This window comes from Lampetra planeri, chromosome 50 (assembly GCF_965212315.1).
Source record: "Lampetra planeri chromosome 50, kcLamPlan1.2.h2, whole genome shotgun sequence".
NCBI classification, from domain to species: Eukaryota; Metazoa; Chordata; class Hyperoartia; order Petromyzontiformes; family Petromyzontidae; genus Lampetra; species Lampetra planeri.
This window is the reverse complement of record NC_136156.1, coordinates 2,479,217-2,499,746: the sequence shown is the minus strand read 5'-3', so window position 1 is coordinate 2,499,746 and position 20,530 is coordinate 2,479,217. Positions and strand designations below refer to the sequence as shown.

The window sequence follows — 20,530 nt, the reverse complement described above, 5'->3', positions numbered from 1 at the left end:
CCACCACGGCCGCTGTTCTGCCATCGCTGCGGAGGGCTTAACGGCCCAACAGTCGAGAAACTCAGAGCCCCAAACGGCCTCCCCACAGCCCAGATTTCCATCTAAAGCAGATCTCAATTTAATGGCAATTATATGACCGTTCAAATCAAATCCACGCAATATAATCGAAATGGATCTGCCGATTAACGGACTTGTAAAACAAATGTTTTATCCTGTGCTGCCTGTACGTGACTAGCTCACGAACTGCTACTCTATGAATGTCAACGTTTCGTGATCACAACTGTTGATCAACAATGAGAGAAGTGGGGAGGCCAAAAATAAAACTGGTTGACTTTGAGCAGGAGGACATCTCTGTTCAGAGGTGTCTCGAGTCTATAAAAGGCACCCCGCTGCTGCACGCACATTACATGCCACCGAGACGGCTGATTAAATCACGATGAGTCTCGGAGTTTGTACCTTTTGTACGGCATTTGAATGGCAACTGACAAAACATCGGGTCTGCACGCCGATTTTGATCATCCGTTGCATGGCATCGTGAAATTGCCCGATGCGTCGCGTTCCTCGTGCGTAAGAAGAGTGCACTGGGCAGTGGACGGGAATGTGACGTTACTACAGATCCCACTTCATTCACCGCAATAACAATAGGGGCCATATTCAGTTTTTTTTGTTTCCACGTGAATAAACAAAAGCGAAACTGCCGTGCGTTGCTCAATCATGATCGGGCTATGCCAGTGTTCTTCACTCATTTTCAGAGTGAGGGCCACTGTCTGTGTGAGGACAACCACACCACCATTTGAAACCATTGCGGGATTTGACAGCAGCACCACGATGATGATGGGGGGTGGTGTTGTCACTCTTTGTGTATTGTCGAGGGGGGAGGGAGGCGCACATCAGGGCCCACACTATTTGTCCACGTGGCCCGCGGGGCCTTGAAATGAAGAACATGGGACTCGGTGTTGACAAACCTCCTCGCAAAGTCTTTCCACGGGATGCGGCGCGTGAAGACGGCGACTGTGAATGTCGCCACCGCTAAGCCGTCCTCCCGGTCACAAGGGGCAACGGCAGCGTCTTGGGGGTCAAAGAGAACTGCGGGTGGGGTTTGAACTGGGAGGGGGAAAATGATCCCAGAATTGGAATGGCTTGCTGGGCTGAACGCTGGTAAACATAATGGGATCGTACAGTGATGTACAATGCTGCCTCCTGCTGGTGTGACTTTGACTAATAGCGTAAAGTCAGGACTCAAGATTGACCGTTTTCTAAGCCAACAATGATGAGTGCATTAATTACAGAGCCATTGGTGAAAGCGTAATAAAAGAAAAACCCCATCACAGCACTACGCGAGATTATTTAATCGTCATGGTCATCATCAGTCATTATCTATCCACTGCTAGGCGAAGGCATGACAAGTCAAATTACCCACAATGACATATTACTCAACAGAAACGCGGGCACTGGCAAATACGATGGAAATATTTCCATTATTTTAACTTACAGGTAAAGGTTGCAGCGCTGAATTGTTTTGCTCATGCCAATGCTGGCAGAAGAGATTTCAATCGAGGGAGCTCTAGAGAACCACCCCATCGGGGGGGGGTGTTTTTGGCCTACTCTTCTGCACTTTTTAAACTGCAACGTTTTAAAACCGCTAGATGTGTTTACATAAACCTCTTGAGGTTGTGTGTCAATTTTTTGTTCACAGCCGCGGTCTTTCAACTCCTCCGCCGCTCTTGGGGATTCGTCAACGGTCAAATTGTTCCGTTGTCAAACAGCAACGCGCACACGCAGCCTGTGGCAACATCGAGGCAAAGATTCGGCCGTTCCAAAGACATCACCCCGCACGGCGTGCCCGGGCGAATGGAGGAAAAAAAGGCAGAACCATGGGAAGCGGACCAAGGCCAGGCTGACCGAGCACAGCGGAGGGCTGCTCCAAATGTCGACCGCAGAGCCTCTGTGTTTTTTCTTCTTAATCCGATATTTACGTAGCTCGCTCTTCTGTAGATTGCGGTGGTCAACCCAGTGGGCACGCCGTCTCATCGTGACATGTGGTGGGGTAGGCTGCCAACCACAGTCAATTTGGGCATCATTATTAATTTTATTTTGCTCCATCAAATGACAATCTGTGATATAATTTAGTCAATTCAGTCTGTGGATTCGATTTAGCTAATTCTCTTCGAACACGTGACCGAAGTGGCCAACAACGTAGTGTTCTCTAGGCAATTAAAATGTTGGTGTGAAAGGGTACACACAGTGCTGGAGTAAGCTAGTGCGGGGCCTGTAGCATATGTTATCAAGGGGCCCTAAATATAAAAAAGACGTAAATATTAAAACACAAATTTTTTTACTTGCATAGTAAAGTAATTGTATTTGTTCATTTGCTATACAGCCAGATAATACGACAAATCGCTAACCTTAAACACCCAGTCGTTCATAAAAGTTGAAGGCAGTATAGTACTATAGTAATAGAGCAAGTGCAGAATCACTGAACCGGAATTGATAGCTTGAACGCATTTAGCGCGGGGCCCTTGAAAGTGCGGGGCCCATAGCTACTCCATATGTAGCTACTACATGTGTAGCTACTACATGTGTAGCTACTACATGTGTAGCTACTACATGTGTAGCTACTACATGTGTAGCTACTACATGTGTAGCTACTACATGTGTAGCTACTACATGTGTAGCTACTACATATGTAGCTACTTTAGCTACGAGGATAATATAATTCGGCACTGCCACCACATACAAGTCAGGCGATAAGTCAACTCAGTTTAAAATAACTTTCATACTGTGTTGGCAGTGGTGCACAAGGAACCAGACCTCAACGCATGAGGTCACTAACACCAGCTCATCTAAAGAGGAAAAATAATATCGCAGGCAATTATTGTTTTTCCATAGCAGATTTACTGAACTCAGTCAACCATTTTTGCTGAGCTCAGAACATGTTTTTATGTATGTGCATGTATCAGTAAATTCTCATTTTTGGTCTTCCTCAATGCACTAACAACTGCTGTCGCTTACCAAATCATCTCAGCCCATATCTTCGTTTAGACCAGTTAATTTTGTCTCACACTAGTCAGCCAGTCTTGCTTTCATCTTTGATTGACAGCCGTAGCCATCGTCAGCTGACGATTTCCATCCACTCACAGCCACCGTCGTATAAACACGCTGTTGACCAATCTTTCCATCACAAAATTCGTTCAGAAAATAAACACCGCTGATAATCCACGCCACCAAGGCTTGTCCAATCGGCGCACAAAGCGCCAGCGCCCAAAAAAAATCCCATACGATTGGCGCGAGATGATTCAACACAGGTGTTCCACTTTGCCCGTTTCAGGTGTGGGCCAACTGATGTAATCCCAGACTGTACGCGCTTACCACTCGCTGTTTTAAATTAAGTCAACTTTTGCTGCCAGTCGCACAGCGAGCTCAACCCCCCCTCCCCCCCGCAGACTGTGAATCGTCTTCACACCACCGTAGAAAGACAGCTGCACAAGTTGAGGGTCGGGCCAAGTCTGCAGAGAGAAAAAGAGCGAGTCCAGACCTCGTGTCGTCTTCAGCAGGACGTCCGTCTTCTTGTGCATGTTGGAGGCAAATTATGGGCTTTGAAAATTAAGATTTCTTCTATTCTCATATTTGTACCAGGTCAGGCCCACTAAGCTGTCTAGCTTTTTTTCAGATGACAGCTGTTCAACGAAGTGGCTTATCACGTGCACATGTATAGCTGCCAAATTCTCTAAACGCAAGTTTATAAACTCCACGTGGTGTGGCCTTGTTTAAAGGGGAACGAGGGGGGGGGCATACAGACATTCAGGGTGGCGGTGGGGGGCAAACAACACAATCCGTGTTCAACAAACGTCGAACAAATGTGTAACGCTTAACAGAACGAGTAACGACATTCTGAGATCTAATTTCGCCCATCCTGCATTCCGCTCTGGCTGTGACCCACTGCCTATTTGATGAAAGGCTGCGACACCCATCGCTTAACTAGTACCAATGCCCAAATGTGTCCCTCACCCCTCCCCCCTCCAGATGGTGCAGCCAGATTTGTCAGTCGCCGGGTGAAGCGTCGCAAATGAAGGGGATGACTCCGCAGCAGATCGAGTGCCGTCGCCGCAAATTGCGAAGACAACCCGCCACCGGTGTGAGACATCGTGTGGGACGTCGTGTGGGACATTGTACCAACATTACAGGGCTCGTGTGCAATGTGAGGTTTTTGTATATGTCTGTTGAACTTCTTTCGCACCGTACGTAGCCAACCGTGCTAATCGGAGGCGGCAGCGGCGGGACGACTAACTAGACACAAGAAGCAGTTCTAACGAAGTGAGTTTTCAATCGAGGTGATTGAACAGTGCACAGCTCCATTGGCTTCAGAAAAATCGGAAGAGCGTTCCAGACGGCCGCAGAAACAGCGCATCTGAAAGCGCCACGCGATGCGGTGACCACCGTCTGTGCAGCCAGAAGCCGCTTCCGCGATGACGACCGGAGTTTCGCTGGGGTGGTTTATGCCCCTCAAATGACGACACACATTTGGGCTCGGTGTGTGAATATTGGGACTGCTAGGCAGCTGGTCTTCATCCCGGCTGCCCTGAAATGTGGGCAGCGTCCTAGCTGTGCCGCTAAGGTCGCTCAAGAAGGAAGACAACAACAGCCTTGGATCCATGCTGAGAAGCCGCAACCACCACCACCACTACGATCGCCAACAACTTGTTTTTTCAGAGATGCAGGCGCAGCGTGGGGCTGCGTTGGTTAAATTGTTGCGGGGTGGAGGTGGCTTGCACAATTCTTGTTTTCTCTCTCTCCCTTAGCTTCGGGTCGGATCGCAGAATAATTATCCCACTCTTTTGGAAGACAAGTTTTTTTTTTACATTTTCTTGGCGATGCAGTTTAAATTAGGGCTTTGTAATGCGCTTTTCTCCAGTGCGTTTGGCCAATGCACAGTCCACAACGACGCGCTCGCTGGATTGCAATCTGTTATAGAATCAATGACATAGTGCACGACCAAAAAAGAAGGCACGCTCTTGCACGCCGAATAAAGCAGAATAAGCGAAATTGACGCATCCTTTTGCAACAATTCCTAGCAAATACAAGCTCATGTTTATAAATTGCTCATACAATTGGCACGGCATGGACAAGACATGGTCATGAGAGTCGATGTCAATAGCAACCTCTCATAGGACTTCCATGGGCTGCCACAAGGGAAGGAGTAAATGTGGGACCCGGTGCTGAAATAATTACTCATATTTTCGTTCCCAAAAATATTTTACATTTCTTCGTATTAATTGCTAATCATTTTTTGTTTTGGCTGTCACGGTTTATAATGATCAGGCACTGTAATGTTCTGTACGGGCACCGCATTTATAACACAAAGGCAGCGGTATTGCCATGAAATTTAGAAAGTTATGAACAGGCAATGGCAAATTGGCTTGAGGATAATGAATTATAAATTGTGCATTTACATACGTAATTCCCTTTTTTTACACTATGTTCCCGCAAAGATATAAAAATACATTTCAGATCATGACATTCGATGCAAACGCAAGAACATTCCCTGTGGTGGTGGGTGTTGGGTTCGTGGCGTCGTATTGGGCAACGCTTTGACTGTCATATTCTTAGGTTTTTTCGGTAAAGTCACGTAGGTAAAAAAATTTAAATTAATAAAAGTAAAATAAAAAATAAAATAAAAAGCAACGATTGCTCGAAACAGCAAGCGTGCTGTGACGGTTCCACCTGAAGACGAAAGCTTGTGTTGCCTCCGAAACGTCGTGATTTTTATTTATTTTTTTATTTTACTTTTATTAATTTTATTTTTTTACCTACGTGACTTTACCGAAACAACCTAAGAATATGAATCCTTGCAGTCACGAAAGCTTCAAATCTAGCTTTGGCTGTCACCATCAGTCATATCATGAATTCTGATTGCCGCATATGAATGATGCGTGATGTCTGCATGTCATGGTTTTACGACTAAAATTACATATTTCACTTATTTAACATTGCGGGGGAGGGGGGGGTTGCAGTGGTTAAGTGCCCAGTGCTGTGTATCCGGCGAGCTGAGTTTGATTCCCGATTGCGGTTAATTATCAGTGGCCGCCAATAGCTGCACCGATCCTGTGCCCTCCCGTAGGTCAAAGTCAGACTAAAATCAGTAAACGACGCGGTCGCGTAAACTTCCACCTGGGGGAGAAAGCAACGCGGCCAAGCGTGGTGCTGTCCACACCGTCCCCTTGTATGCTGCGCTGGTGTCATAAGGGTCTCGTGAACACGTATGTTGTATGTACGTGTGTATGTTGAGCTTCTTTCGCATCGTACGTAGCGAACCGTGCTTTATCCACCGGTCCTTTTTTTACACGGAGGAAATGTGACAGGTAGAAATTTTGCAAATTTGACTTTCTAAACATGGAACAAAGGGAAATGTGTGGGTTTTTTTAAACCCAGATTTTCCCCATGTTTGGACATCTTGTAGTCACGTGACTTTGAAGGTCAACTTTAAGAACGTCCAGGCCCAAATTGGGTGTTCACGTGAACACACTAAATTCCAACGAAGCGAGTCATCATTTTGCCGGTGAAATGGAGCCCGCACCAATTTGTCAGCAGACCCTTCCATGAGATCAGGAGACCCTTGCCATGGGGGGGGGGGGGTCATCATTAGGTCTTTCCCCCTTTTCAAAGAAGCTCTCCAGCGACGTTTGTTTTTTACTCATCGTGGCTACTAGGGGTTAGCAGCTTGTGGGCTTACCCAACACTGTGACAAGTGCGCAGTGCAGGAAAGAGGCGCGGATGGAAGTGATAAATATTCTTAGGTTTTTTTCGGTAAAGTCACGGTTCCACCTGAAGACGGAAGCTTGTGTTGCCTCCGAAACGTCGTGATTTTTATTTTTTATTTTATTTTACTTTTATTAATTTTAATTTTTTTACCTACGTGACTTTAACGAAAAAACCTAAGAATATGAATCCTTGCAGTCACGAAAGCTTCAAATCTAGAAGTGGTGAATAATAAAATCATGGGAGGGCCACGCACGGACTCACCGCTCTCACCTCCTGCTGCTGTGCGGCCCGGTTCCTAACAGGACACGGACCGGTAGCGGCCCGGGGGTTGGGGAACACTGGGTTATAGGAGACTGGGGAAAGTCAGATGCAGCCCAAACGTGGGCTTGGTGTCAATAGTTATACCAGTCGGGTCTCACACACACGCGCGCGCTAAACCGACCCGGTTTATAGGATGCAGCACAAACTTTTGCTTTAAAATACAGGAGGAGGGGAGTGCTTCTTAGAATCTGTAGAATACGGTACAGTGAGACTGTCACCTCCCGCACCTCTCTCTTCCTTCCGGCATTAGGAAGCACGCTGGGCCTATGCACTTTTCAATCGAGATCGAAAACTCGTTTTTTTAAAGCTGCTTTTTGTGTTTCGTTTGTTGTCCCACCCCCCCCGTACCTTTCGATTAGCACGGTTGGCTACGTACGGTGCGAAAGAAGTTCCACATACATATCAGGCCACCATCAACATATCCACAGCACTCCTCTTGGTATTTTAAAATCATGCAACTTACTGTTTACATTGTCGTTCGGTGTTACATATTCGGAAGACAATGCAATCACACTGAGCCAGTGCATACCGTTCGTGGTATAACCCTATCCAAATGCTGTTTGGTTCTTTCGGTAAAGTCACGTAGTTAGAAGTGAAATAAAAACAAATCACGACGTTTCGATTGCAACACAAGCAATCATCATTAGGTGGGAAAACCACAGCAAGAATTTTTTTTTCTTGTTGCAATCGAAACGTCGTGATTTGTTTTTATTTGATTTTATTTATAACTACGTGACTTTACCGAAAGAACCAAAGAGTATGGATTCCTGCAGTCACGAAAGCTTCAAATCAAGATTACTTATCCAAATGATCTGACCACCCTTCAAATACAGATAAATGTCCTCCTTTTGCTGTCCAAACTTTTGGGGCAAACGCTGTTAGCGAGCTCCTGTTAACGTTGAGACGGCTCGCAAAGGGGTGGGTGTCTGCAAAATAACAACACCCGGCCGCCTTTGTCTCCCCAGTACCTATGTTTCCACATCGCACCCGTGTTACTCATTTAAAGCCCGACCACCTCGGCGAAGACCCGGGAACAGTGCAGGTGATTGCCACTGACGATAGCCATGGTCAGGAATGGAACTCGTATCGTCGGGGTCATAGGGCAGTGTGCAAAGCGCTACACCACTGCTCCGCTCATCCGTCATGTGCATGCACAGTGGTCCACTGTGCATGCACGTGTGAGGCTTTCGCGACCAATATTATTCATAATCAACGTTTTTGGGTTTAGATCGCGTTATTTATAAATGTGTCGTAACCCTCCACCACCCGACACGGCCAATCAGTAAAAAGTATCACGTTGACAAAAGACAAATAGTTCACTACTTTAGCCCACCGATGTGTTGAAGCTTGAAACCACAATTGCCCGATGATGCTGGATGCAATTACCAGCGAAACGTCGTACTACTCAAAAATTGTAAATGTTGTGGTTTCAAGCTTCAACACACCGGTGGGCTAAAGCAGTGAACTATTTGTCTTTTGTCAACGTGACACTTTTTACTGATTGGCCGTGTCGGGTGGTGGAGGATTACGACACATTTATAAATAACGCGATCTAAACCCAAAAACGTTGATTATGAATAATATTGGTCGCGAAAGCCTCACACGTGTTAAACCTTTGAGATGGCTATTTTGAGAAACTGCTGCACTGGCCGGCAAGGTTCTGTGATAGCTCTGCTGGGCATTCCTTCTTAACTCCGTTCAAGTCAAGCATTCTAAAGATGTACACAAGGGTGCCCCCCCCCCCACCACATTAATGCCCCCCCCCACCCCGCTTGCTACAATACTCGGGAGAGGCTACAAAGAATCTAGCCGCGTCTGTCACCAACACGTGCGGCAACGTTGCTACGGATGTCCGAGAAAAAAAACATCACGAAAAACAATCTCAATTCCTGTTGTACGTAACAGTTGAGCAATTTTCAACACAGAATTATATCTGTGAAGTACATTCTGTTTTCGCATACCCAGGGACATCTCCGTTTGTATTCAGATTTAATTTAACTGTTTCGTGAAAGAAATGAAGGAAAAAAAAGCTATAAATGTTACTCCCAATATATTTTTTCCCGTTTCCAAGAGCCGAACTCTCAGCATACCAAACCAATTCGGACAAAGCAGGAAATTCCAGACAGCACATGTAACTCACGCTGGCGCCCTTTCGGCCCGCTTTATTGCCAATGTGCACGTGGGGGGTGGGAGGGTGGGCAACTTTCCTTCTGTCGCATCGTAAACTGGAGCAACGAGAGTCTGCGCCGAGATCAGTTTCCTTGCGACACCGATTGTCACGTCCATCGGGTCCGTTCGCGGCACCCCCCCCCCACCCCCTGCCATCCTCCGCAAAAAAATATGGCAAACAGTTTACGTTGAAATCTTGACATTAAAGCCTCCGTGACTGCAGGAATTCATATTCTTTGGGTCTTTCGGTAAAGTCACGTAGATAGGTTCAAAGAATAATACAAATAAACGGAAAAAACTACGACGTTTTGATCGAAACACAAGCGACCGTCATTTTTTAAACCTATCTAAGTGACTATGAGACATCTCCTTTACCAGTGGCAAAATATAGTAGCAGGTTTTTACCCTTTCAACTGGTACAAAAACTGACACCTTTATACAAGGCATAATGTTTGCAATGACCACAACACAAGCAGTCAAAATGCAAACAAAAAGAAACAACTCTGATGATGGTAATGATATGCACTGTCCTTGAAGTTGATTGGTCCACACCCGAGACAGCTTTTATTAGAACCTAGTCTCCATTGGTGTTGGACCAGATGACGCCAAAAGGCGTACAACTCAAAGACAGCGCACTATCAGAGTATTGAGAGCTCGGGGTAAGCATTTACAATGAGACATCTCCTTTACCAGTGGCAAAATATAGTATTAGGTTTTTACCCTTTCAACTGGTACAAAAACTGACACCTTTATACAAGGCATCATGTTTGCAATAACCACAACACAAGCAGTCAAAATGCAAACAAAAATAAACTCTGATGATGGTAATGATATGGACTGTCCTCAGAGTTGTTTATTTTTGTTTGCATTTTGACTGCTTGTGTTGTGGTTATTGCAAACATGATGCCTTGTATAAAGGTGTCAGTTTTTGTACCAGTTGAAAGGGTAAAAACCTACTACTATCTACGTGACTTTACCGAAAGACCCAAAGAATATCGTTGACATTGAACTGGACTGCCTCTGTAACTGAATAACATTGCCAGCGTACTATACAAATAAATTGAACGTCGGCCGACGGGACTGATTACATTCTGCCTCTTTATATTCCGCGCGTGCGGTGATGTTGACTTTAGCAATGCAAATACGGAACAATGGTGAGGGGGGGGGTAAGCAGTGGTCACTGCGCTGTCAGTCGACGGCAACCCGCGTTCGATTCCTGGCCACAGCTTCCCGTCATCGCCGAGTGACATCTTCACCGGTGATGCCCCCCTCCCCTACCATCGTGACCAACCCGCACTCACCAGCGCGGCGACGCGTCGTCAAACAACTCCCACCAGGTAACTTCTTTGAGGCTGAGTCGACCTAGGGGAGGCCCAGGACCGGTTCAGAATAATCGTCACTTATGTTGACCGTGAGCGGGAATCGAACTCGGGTCGCAAGGTTGGCACCAACCGCCTCCCAGGTGCGCGCGCACACACACACGCACGCGCGCGCACGCACACGCACGCACACACGCGCGCGCGCACACGTGGGTTACGAACGTGGCGCGTCACACACGAGAGTAATTGATGAGCACGCGAGTAAAGTCGTGTTTTGTATTTCAAACTCCGTTCGGAGTTGACGGGTAACGTACAACGGGGGGCTGCAGGTGGGGGGGGGGTTGGGGTTTATTTATTTTTTAGCGAGGACGACCTCGCTAATTTTGACATCACGGTCTGAGCCGACGACGAGAGCCCGTGTCACTCCCACCCACCCCCACCCTCCTCCACCTGGGAGTGCTGCTCAGCTGTGTGCGGTGATCAGCGTGGGGAAAGGAAGGGCGCGTGGAAGGGCTGCAACTGCTGCTGCTGCCGCAGAAATCCGGGTCAGTGGCGTTCGCCCGCAAAGAGCGGCTGGATGAAGCTAATGCGGGGACTAAAGCATGATGTTATAAGAGGGCCCTAAATAAAAAAAACACGTAAATATTAAAACAAATGTTTAACTTGCATAGTAAAGTAATTGTATTTTTGCATTTGCTATGCAGCCAGATAATACGACAAATCGCTAACCTCAAACACCCAGTCCGTAAAAGTTGAAGGCAGTATAGTACTATAGTAACTGTGCAGAATCACTGAACCGGAATTGATAGCTTGAAAGCATTTAGCACGGGGCCCTTCAAAGTGCGGGGTCCGTAGCTAGTACATATTTAGCTACTTTAGCTACTAGGATAATCCGGCACTTTCGGGGGGGGGGAGGCGGGCGACTGTTTGCCGATTTAAAGTTTCGTTAACTTTGAACAGATTTTTTGTCGCACAGAGTTACCAAAACAAATGCAGGCGCAACGAAACGTTGCGTTACATAAATTGGCTACGAATGCCAAGCGTTGACCCGGATGTGTGTTTTTAAATCCTTTATATTAAGTTCGCTTGCTTGCTTGCTTGCGTGCTTGCTTGCTTGCTTACGACCGTGCAAATCTTTCGGTCGTTTTTTAACCCACTTCCCGTGATCCAATCGAGCTGACATTTTGCACAGACTCGTTGTGCGAGACAATTAATGTTCGTGAAATTTTTTTTCCAAAATTTTACACTTATTAGGCAAAAAAAATCTATTTTACATTTATTCAAAAATAACTCATTCATGGCTTTGGCTGAACGTCACAGTGTAGGATCCCAGAGCGTAACCCCTCCACAGGCCGTGGCGGAGTAGCGCAGTTGGTAGCGCCCTTGCTTCCCATGCCAAAGGTCGCGGGATCGATCCCTGCGTCCTCCACAGGCGAATATATTTTTAAATCCTTTATATTAAGTTCGCTTGCTTGCTTAGGACCGTGCAAATCTTTCGCTCGTTTTTTAACCCACTTCCCGTGATCCAATCGAGCTGACATTTTCCACACAGACTCGTTGTGTGTGACAATTAATGTTCGTGAAATTTTTTTTCCAAAATTTTACACTGTTTAGGGAAAACAAATTAAATATTTAATTACCAATTACTTAATACTGGCAGACAATCATCTGACCCATAAGTGGCAGCCATCTCAAGCCAGAGGACGAGAAGACTCTAGCCGTCACGCATATAAAGGATTTATAGTGAAAAACTTTGTTTTTACGGGTTTACTTGTTTTATTTGTTGTGTATGGCGAGATACTAATTACACGACAGCTCCATGAAGATTGTGGGTTCAAACCTGCCTATAAAAGTTAAAGCCTTTTCATCTTACCAGTCACCCATTGTCGAAAATGAGTCATTCTTGAAATCTAATGAATACCTGTATTAAAGGTAATGACATTCATTAAACTTAAGTGTGCGCATGGGTATGTTCATCTCAATGAATGTATTGAATAACAATTGCCTTATTGTATATGTTAGGTAGTAACTGCAGAGTGAATGCAGCCAACCAAATGCTACCTACGATAGCATGGAGTTTGGGCAGTTCAAAAAAATACTCGGCAACCCCAAAGTCAACATTTCAAATTCACCATAATAATACATATGGGGTGTAATTTTGAAGGAAATACATTTTTTAGACGAAATATGGCTTATGGATGGAATAAGTCAGTGGTCTGACATGTACGAAACTAAATGCATCATGAACATCCCAGCGTGGACGAAAATTCCACTTTGCATGAGTACGCCTGTCACTGCGGTATTATAAAATCTGGTAATCCAGGCCTCACTGCTGATAAGGCCCAGAATGTTTACATTGGCCCAGAGTTTCCTTGCTTAAGCAAATGCTACTCGATCACATTGATGGGACAACAAACAATGCTTTTTTTTATTATTTTTATTATGTCAAGATATAGAATGGAGTTCCGCTTACACGTGCTATTTCACGGGGAATTTCTCCCTTGTCAAGAAAGATGAACACATCACTGACATCTCGATTACATTCTAGATTTGAAGCTTTCGTGACTGCAAGGATTCATACTCTTTTTTTTTTCCGGTAAAGTCACGTAGGTGAAAAATAATTTAAATTAAATCACGACGTCGTGATTTAATTTAGTTGTTTTCATTTGTTTTATTTTTTACCTACGTGACTTTACCGGAAAAAAACAAAGAGTATGAATCCTTGCAAAAAATAAATAAAACAAATGAAAACAACTAAATGAAATCACGACGTCGTGATTTAATTTAGTTGTATTTATTTGTTTTATTTTTTACCTACGTGACTTTACTGGAAAAAAACAACAAGTATCTCGATTACAGTCCTGAACGTTTGACGTACAAACGTCCACGTAACAAAGCGGCCACTTCGTGACTACACCGAAGGTCACCCACGTCTTTAAGCTGTCTGCAACGTGCGTCAGAAATGTGTGGAACTGCTTGCGAGTGCTCGCCCTTTGTCAGCAATCTTTGTTGTTTATGTATTTTTCGTGGACGGAGGAGGCAGCGATGGGCTTCGTGGCGCGCGAGGTCCGCTGGCCAACGGAGAGCTTGCCCCCCCCCCCCCGCTGCGGAAGACGTCGCGTGCGAAGCCCGGGCACAACGGTCGCTCGCTGCAGAGGGAGAGAGAGAGAGACACCCGTACAATAACAAACAACAACAAAAACATTGAAATCGTTGGTTTACAATGGTTTGTTGGTTTGGAGGCGATTACCATGCAAACCAACAAACCAGCGGTTGGCTTTGTTTCTAACATTCGGCCACATCGTCAGGCTCGTCAGGTTAAGACAAAGCGACGCAGCGTCAGTAAAATAACGCCTATTACACAAACGGCTGGGACGAGGCCGCGGGCATTTGCAGGAGCTAAGCAACCGCGGGCGGCACTCTTTACCTCTGCGACATTTTGTATCGCCAAATCACGTCTCGCTCAAACAGCCTCTCTGCACGGCGTGGAACGGTCGGTAATCGCCTCCCAGAAAAAATCAGGTGCCCTGCCGATTCGGCATATATCCGGCAGGAGAAAAACGAAAAGAGGAACAGACTGAGGAAAGCCCGAGCGTGGCTCACCGCCACTGCGTCCGCTAGAAGAGGCCAATTTTAGCCGAGCTCCTTCTCGCCGTGGGAATGATGAATTTCTGGAGCAGCTCCAAAACGTCCGTCTTAACCTGCGCACAGAGACAAGGGGCAAGCGCGCGGTAATGCAGTGGAACAAGTGCGGTCAAAAAACAGAAATATGCACGGATAATTGTTAGTCTGGGCCACTATTATTTACCGCTTTGCATTGCTCGTGCTCGACACCGTGTGCGACTGGCAGAATGTTTGCAAATGTCAGGATTCCGATAGCAAAGTTTTCCATTTGAAACTCTTTTGATTAAAAAAGAATGCTTTACTTTCCCCCCGCAATGTCATCTTTGGAATCTGCGGGTGACAGCGCTATTCAATTTGTTTTTCAACGGACAACAAAAGGGGAAACGGACGGACGGACGTGCTCACGACAGCGAAAAGACAACGACGACGGGGCCTTGCGGCAAGTCGATGCCGCTTCGTCACGCACCGTCGCGCGAGGTTCGTTGTGCAACGAATCCCAATAAAAGACAAAGATCTCCCCCCACCCCCCTCCCCCGTATAGCCTTCATCAGACTTTTGGGGCAAGTGATGTTAGCGAGTAGCAGCTATGAAGGCCGAAACGGCACACGAGGGATTGGGTGGCCAGCACCACGCCCGGCCGCCTTTGTCTCTCTAATGGGCGATGTTTACGCACCGCACCAGGTACTCATTTGAGGCCGAGCCGTATGTTGAACTTATTTCGCACAAAGATTGTTCATCTCAGCGCCAAGCAAAACAAAAATGTTTAAATCCCCTGAGCTGGAATAAGCCAAATAAAAATCGTTGCACCTGATGAGTTAAATGATGACGTCACCCTGCTGCTGCTCTATTTAAGACCGGGAGCAAGAGCAGAGCCTCACCATTATGGCGAATTGCCCGACGATGCTGGATGCAATTACCAGCGAAACGTCGTACTCAAAAATTGTAAATGTTGTGGTTTCACGCTTCAACACACCGGTGGGCTAAAGTAGTGAACTATTTGTCTTTTGTCAATGTGACACTTTTTTGCCGATTGGCCGTGTCGGGTGGTGGAGGGTTACGACACATTTATAAATAACGCGATCTAACCCAAAAACTTGATTATGAAAAAAAAGTTGTTCGTTGTTGTTGTTGTAGTCATTGGTGACTGGACCGAGACAATACAATTTTTCCAGTATAAGAATAAGTTTTACCCTTAATAAAAACAACTATTTTATTCCATTGGAACCTCATTTGCCAGTAAAAAATATAAGTTTTTTTACCCTTCTATCTGGCAACAAAACTGACACCTTTTTAGAAGGAGTCATAGTCCACAATACCTGCAGCCATAATGCAAACAAAAAACATAACTCTGATAATATATGCACTGTCCTTGACCAATCAACTTCAAGGACAGTGCATACATTATCAGAGTTATGTTTTTTTTTGCATTATGGCTGCAGGTATTGTGGTGTATGCAAACATGACTCCTTGTAAAAAAGGTGTCAGTTTTGTTGCCAGATAGAAGGGTAAAAAACATATTATCAACTCTTTTATTGGCATAAAGGGTCACACCTATTCTTAGACTTTGATACTGGCAAGAATCTGGTTGAATCTTGGGCGACTGTCCAGGTTTTAAAGTCAGGATCTCATCAGTGCCAGCTCAGTGCACCGACCCTTGAGCCACCCGCCCCACCTCAGTCTGAAATCTGCGCACTTTTTACACGCTTTTATTATTACACGCTTTTATATAACTCACTCCGTCTGTTGTATCCTAAAAAAAGAAATCTTGTAACTCAATTTTTACCCATTTCCCAATGTGCTATCGACTGCTAACTTGAAATAGCTACGTGATACCGATGCCAATACTATATTCTATCATAAAAAATCCCAAACATCAATTTTTTAACATTTTACACGCTTTTATTTAACTTACTCTGTGTGTTGTCGTATCCTAGAATCTTGTAACTCAATTTCAACCGTCTTCCCAATGTCGTATCGACTGCAAACTTAATATAGGTATGTCATACTGATGACAATACTATATTCTATCATTGGAAATTATAAAAATATATTTTTAAACTATCTTTTTTACGGCTCTAAATGTCGACGCTCAACTCACGTTGCCTGTAAATCACCACGTGGTCCCTTACGTGACGGCAAGCCACGGGGAGCCACGCCGAGGGGAGAGGGATGTGGAAGGAGGGGAGGGGCGATGGGGGAAGAGGGCAGGGGGAGGGGCAGCTCGGACAGTACATTTCATTAACGCGTGTTTTTTTAAAAAGTATTTTTCAATATTTTATTGTTATCATGTCTCTGGCCAGGTGACACACCGGTTAAACATCTTGTGCGAAGTTAAAGTTTGATGAAAAAGCATTGTTTAAAAGAAAAAACACGATTAAAAGTTAAAGCAAGTGGAGTTTAATCAAGAGGTTGCGAGTTCAAACCAGGGTCAGGGGTTGACTTTGCCATTCATCCCCCACCCCAGAGTTGATAAATGAAGCGCTACGTTGTTGGGATTTAATCGTGGTTGTCCCGAGTATAGATTAATCCCCGACCATATGATTGTGGAATTTCCACACCTTGACTCAGGGTTGTAGAACAGCAAATTGGCACTGCCCCATGTTCGTTGATGCCTGGGAGAAACTCTTATTTTAGCTGATTTAGACTCACAAAGTCGAAAAGCAGTCTCAAAAGTTTGCCTTTGCAAACCACGTTGCTGAGAAACGTGGGTAACAAAATATTACGGGAACGATTTCATTTTTGGTGAAGCAGACCAACGTTTTAGGGTTTATTTATCAATTAATATTTATTTGAATGTCCTGTCATTTTTAAAGATAACTTTGCTGCTCACTGTCGATAAGGCTTACGACAAAAAAAAAAAATATTTGCTCAAAACATTTCAGCTGGAGGCGCTTGCACAAATCTACGTCGTGCCGTCCGGCCATGTTTACTCGCAGCCTTCAGCAAAGTTAAAACAAATTTGAACTGGCACGACGCGCTAACCTGCCTCCAAATACACTCCTGACCGGCCGGGCTACAAGAGACCTCATTATGCCCTGCTGACGTAATCTCATCCGGTTAAAGGAAGACACCGCAGGGTTCTTTATGCCCGGGCTTTATAAACACCGCAGCAACATATCCGATTAGGACATTCTATTTATATAGGAACCTAGAGGAAACCAAAACAAATCCTGTAGGAATCTTAAAGGGGTTGCAGTTTTTTTTATTGAAACATTCCTTTAAAGATCCTCTATATTATAGCGGGATGTCAGCAGCGCGTTGGACTCGCAATCCAGAGATCGCCGGTTCGATTCCATCTCCCGGCGTGGAAGCTGAAGAAATGGTGCAAAGTTGCTTAAGTACCGTTGCCGTAAAAATGAATTTTAACCAGTGAATCGATTAATCGTTACATGACTTGGCCTTGGTAAAAGCCACACGCTGTCCTCGACACACAAGTCCGTTCAGATGAGAGAGGGGAGTGAACATCGCTCACCCAACGACAACCCCTCAAACCTTATCCTCGCAGCAGCAGCAGCGGCTTGTGGCTACACCACGGAACAAAGACGGTTACCGAGTCGCGCGCTTTCGGATGCGCTTCTGCGGTCGTCTGGAACGCTCTTCCTTCCGACATTAGGAAGCCGCTGGAGCTATGCAATTTTAAATCGAGATTGACAAACTCATTTCTTTAGAACCGCTTCTTGTGTTTAGTTTGTTGTCCTTCCCCCGCAACCTCTCGATTAACACGGTAGTCTACGCGCGGTGCGAAAGAAATTCAACTTACGTGCATGCAAATCTCCCCCCTCCCTCCCCCTTCTCTGAACTCCCCCGCCTCTGTCCACCAAGCGGCGTAAACTGAGCACCACGGTCGATCGACATGTTGATCATGGTGATCGACATGTTGATTGACATGTTGATCGACATGTTGATTGACATGTTGATCGACATGTTGATCGACATGTTGCGTGTGGTGGGGTAAAGTGGGGTTATAGTCCCACCTCTTTCAAGATGTCTAGAAGAGTGGGCCAAAAATAACCTCTGAAGGCCATTTCTCCACTTCCACCATTACCCACGCACGGGCAACTTCATGACTCTTCTCGGAAGAGTATTAAAGGGAATGAGAATCACAATGGATAATAATTGTACACAAGGCAGCAGCTATCCTGGTTAAGACGTCGTGGTTCTGAGAAAGAACTAAAAATAGTGCTTATAAATAGGACGTTTGGCACACTTGGAGCGGAGGGGGTGTTTACAGACTCTCAGTGTTGGCACCGTAGCAATGAATCGAAACCCTCCGTGGCAGCACTTCAACATTAGCGATCACGGTACGGCACACGTCACTTAGCTCTCGGTGCTAATACGGGCGCACGCACCGCTCATCAGCACGCGGACGATGGTGCCATTTAGTTACAGCTTGCAATGAGCAATGGTGTGCATGTGCTTATGTGTGGTGTTCGTGTATGGGGAGTGGGTGGAGCGGTTAGCGCTGCACCGCTGCTACGAATTCGGCGACCCGGGTTCGATTCCCGCTCATGGCCAACACCGGTGACGATTGTCTGAACCGGTCCTGGGCCTCCCCTAGGTCGACTCAGCCTCAGATGAGTACCTGGTGTGGTGTGTAATAAACATCGCCACTAGGAAGACAAAGGCGGTCGGGCGTGGTGCTGGCCAGCCACCCCCTCGTGTACCGTGCCGGCCTTCTTAGGTGCTACACGCTAACAGCACTTGCTCCTATAGTCTGTTAAGGCTATACGGGGAATCTTTGTCTTTGTGTATGGGGAGCTGTGGTGTAGTATTTAGCGCACTGCGCAACAAATCCGGCGACCCATGTTCGATTCCCGCTCACAGCCAACATAGCTGACGAATATATGAACCGGTCCTAGGCCTCCACGAGGTTGCCTCGGTCTAAACATCAGCAATGGGGAGACAAAGGCCACCGGGCATCAAGTTGGCCACCTAGGCCCCTCGTGTGCCATGCGGTGCTCGCCAAAAAAACTTACCACGATGGCCTGAGCAAGGCTACACGGGGGATCTTTGTCTTTGTGTGCGCTCAGCGAGAGGAATACCTCGGGGATGTCAATCAGACGACGCAGCTTCTGGTCTCTCCAGTTCCAGTCCAGCACAAGGTACTTGAGGGAGTCGAGCGTCATGCCATCTGCATCGCAACACAACGAAAGCAAAGGCCGAAGAATGGTCATCGGTGGGGGTTCTCCGGTGTTTCTTTCGGGTTGTCGTGTCGCGTGTTTGTAGTTGTCGGTACGACGTCCGACGTTTCACTCCAAGCGTCCCGTGGGGAGCTGTCTCACCTCCTGAGTAAGCTCCGAGTTGCCACTGTCACTGGCCACGAGGGCTGCAGTGCGATCATTTCTCACGATACGATATCAAATTTCACGACGTGACAAATATCGCGATGACTAGTTTCCCATGAGTTTGCCATTTCATTTTTCTTTTTTTTTCTTTTCTGGTATGAATACAAAGACCACTTTAACGTTCTTCAGCTACGGTTAATTCAACATAAGCCTGCGAATGGGGCAAGCAACAAGAGGCAACTTTACAATCAAAAACGCAAATGCTGCCAGTCGCACAATAACACTTCTCGGACCAGGAAGACGATGATGCCATATAACCGCAATGCTCCTCAGTCCCTGAATAAGCTCACAGGACGTCGTGCCAAACAACATGCAGCATAACGTTGAGACAGCTAATGAAGGACAATCGCGAAAACCTACGCAGCGGTGTAACTTGCACTGCTGGAGCTATTTGGGAATATGATGCGTGCTGTGTTGGCCACAAAACGGCCAAAAAATATGTGAATGCAGCCTGCTCTCTCGTCGCGTGCTCAGCCCCGCAGAATTGTAATAAGCGGTAACCGAGTTGCTAATCCTCGCAAAAGAATATTATTTTTAAAATGCGTAATGTGGATTACAAACTTACGAAGAAAAGCATAAATTGAAAAGTATAAATTGCAGAAGCCTATAGTTGTCTCAAAGTATAATTCAGCTAAAACAGTTTTATACGGTTAATTCTTTTCTGTTATCATGCAAAGAAGAAATGCACACCGACAATAAACTACATGTACCCTTTTTTTACGTTCAAGGCAGCAGAACGACGTTCAATATTTTAAGAGACAATGCTTGATTTTAGCAAAGCGAAAAAAAAAAATACAGATTACATATCGGACTCAATGGTTTTATATTTATAAAAAATATATGTACAAAAAAAAATATATATGAAAACCTCCCCGATGATTCGGCATGGCTGAGGTGAACTCCAGAGTGATCCGCGCTTGTAAAACAATTCTCAACGTTAAAGCCAAACGGAAGGGCCCACGGTAGCCATTGAAATCCCTCAATCCGAATCCG

General features: G+C 45.8%; 1 protein-coding gene across 2 annotated transcripts in view; it reads right to left on the bottom strand.

Annotated features, from left to right (window-relative positions):
• Nucleotides 1-12,126: 12,126 nt before the first annotated feature.
• CMSS1 (cms1 ribosomal small subunit homolog) overlaps nt 12,127-20,530 on the bottom strand; it is a 170,815-nt gene continuing 162,411 nt past the window's right edge. Inside the window, exons 9-11 of one of the 2 annotated variants that reach the window (XM_078616227.1) lie at nt 19,235-19,323; nt 14,172-14,269; nt 12,127-13,717 (exon numbers count right to left, since the gene is read on the bottom strand). In XM_078616227.1, coding sequence (XP_078472353.1) covers nt 14,186-14,269; nt 19,235-19,323 — 173 coding nt within the window. In that variant the 3' untranslated portion in view covers nt 12,127-13,717; nt 14,172-14,185. The remainder of the gene's footprint in view (nt 13,718-14,171; nt 14,270-19,234; nt 19,324-20,530) is intronic. The other variant, XM_078616226.1, reaches the window with a different exon arrangement.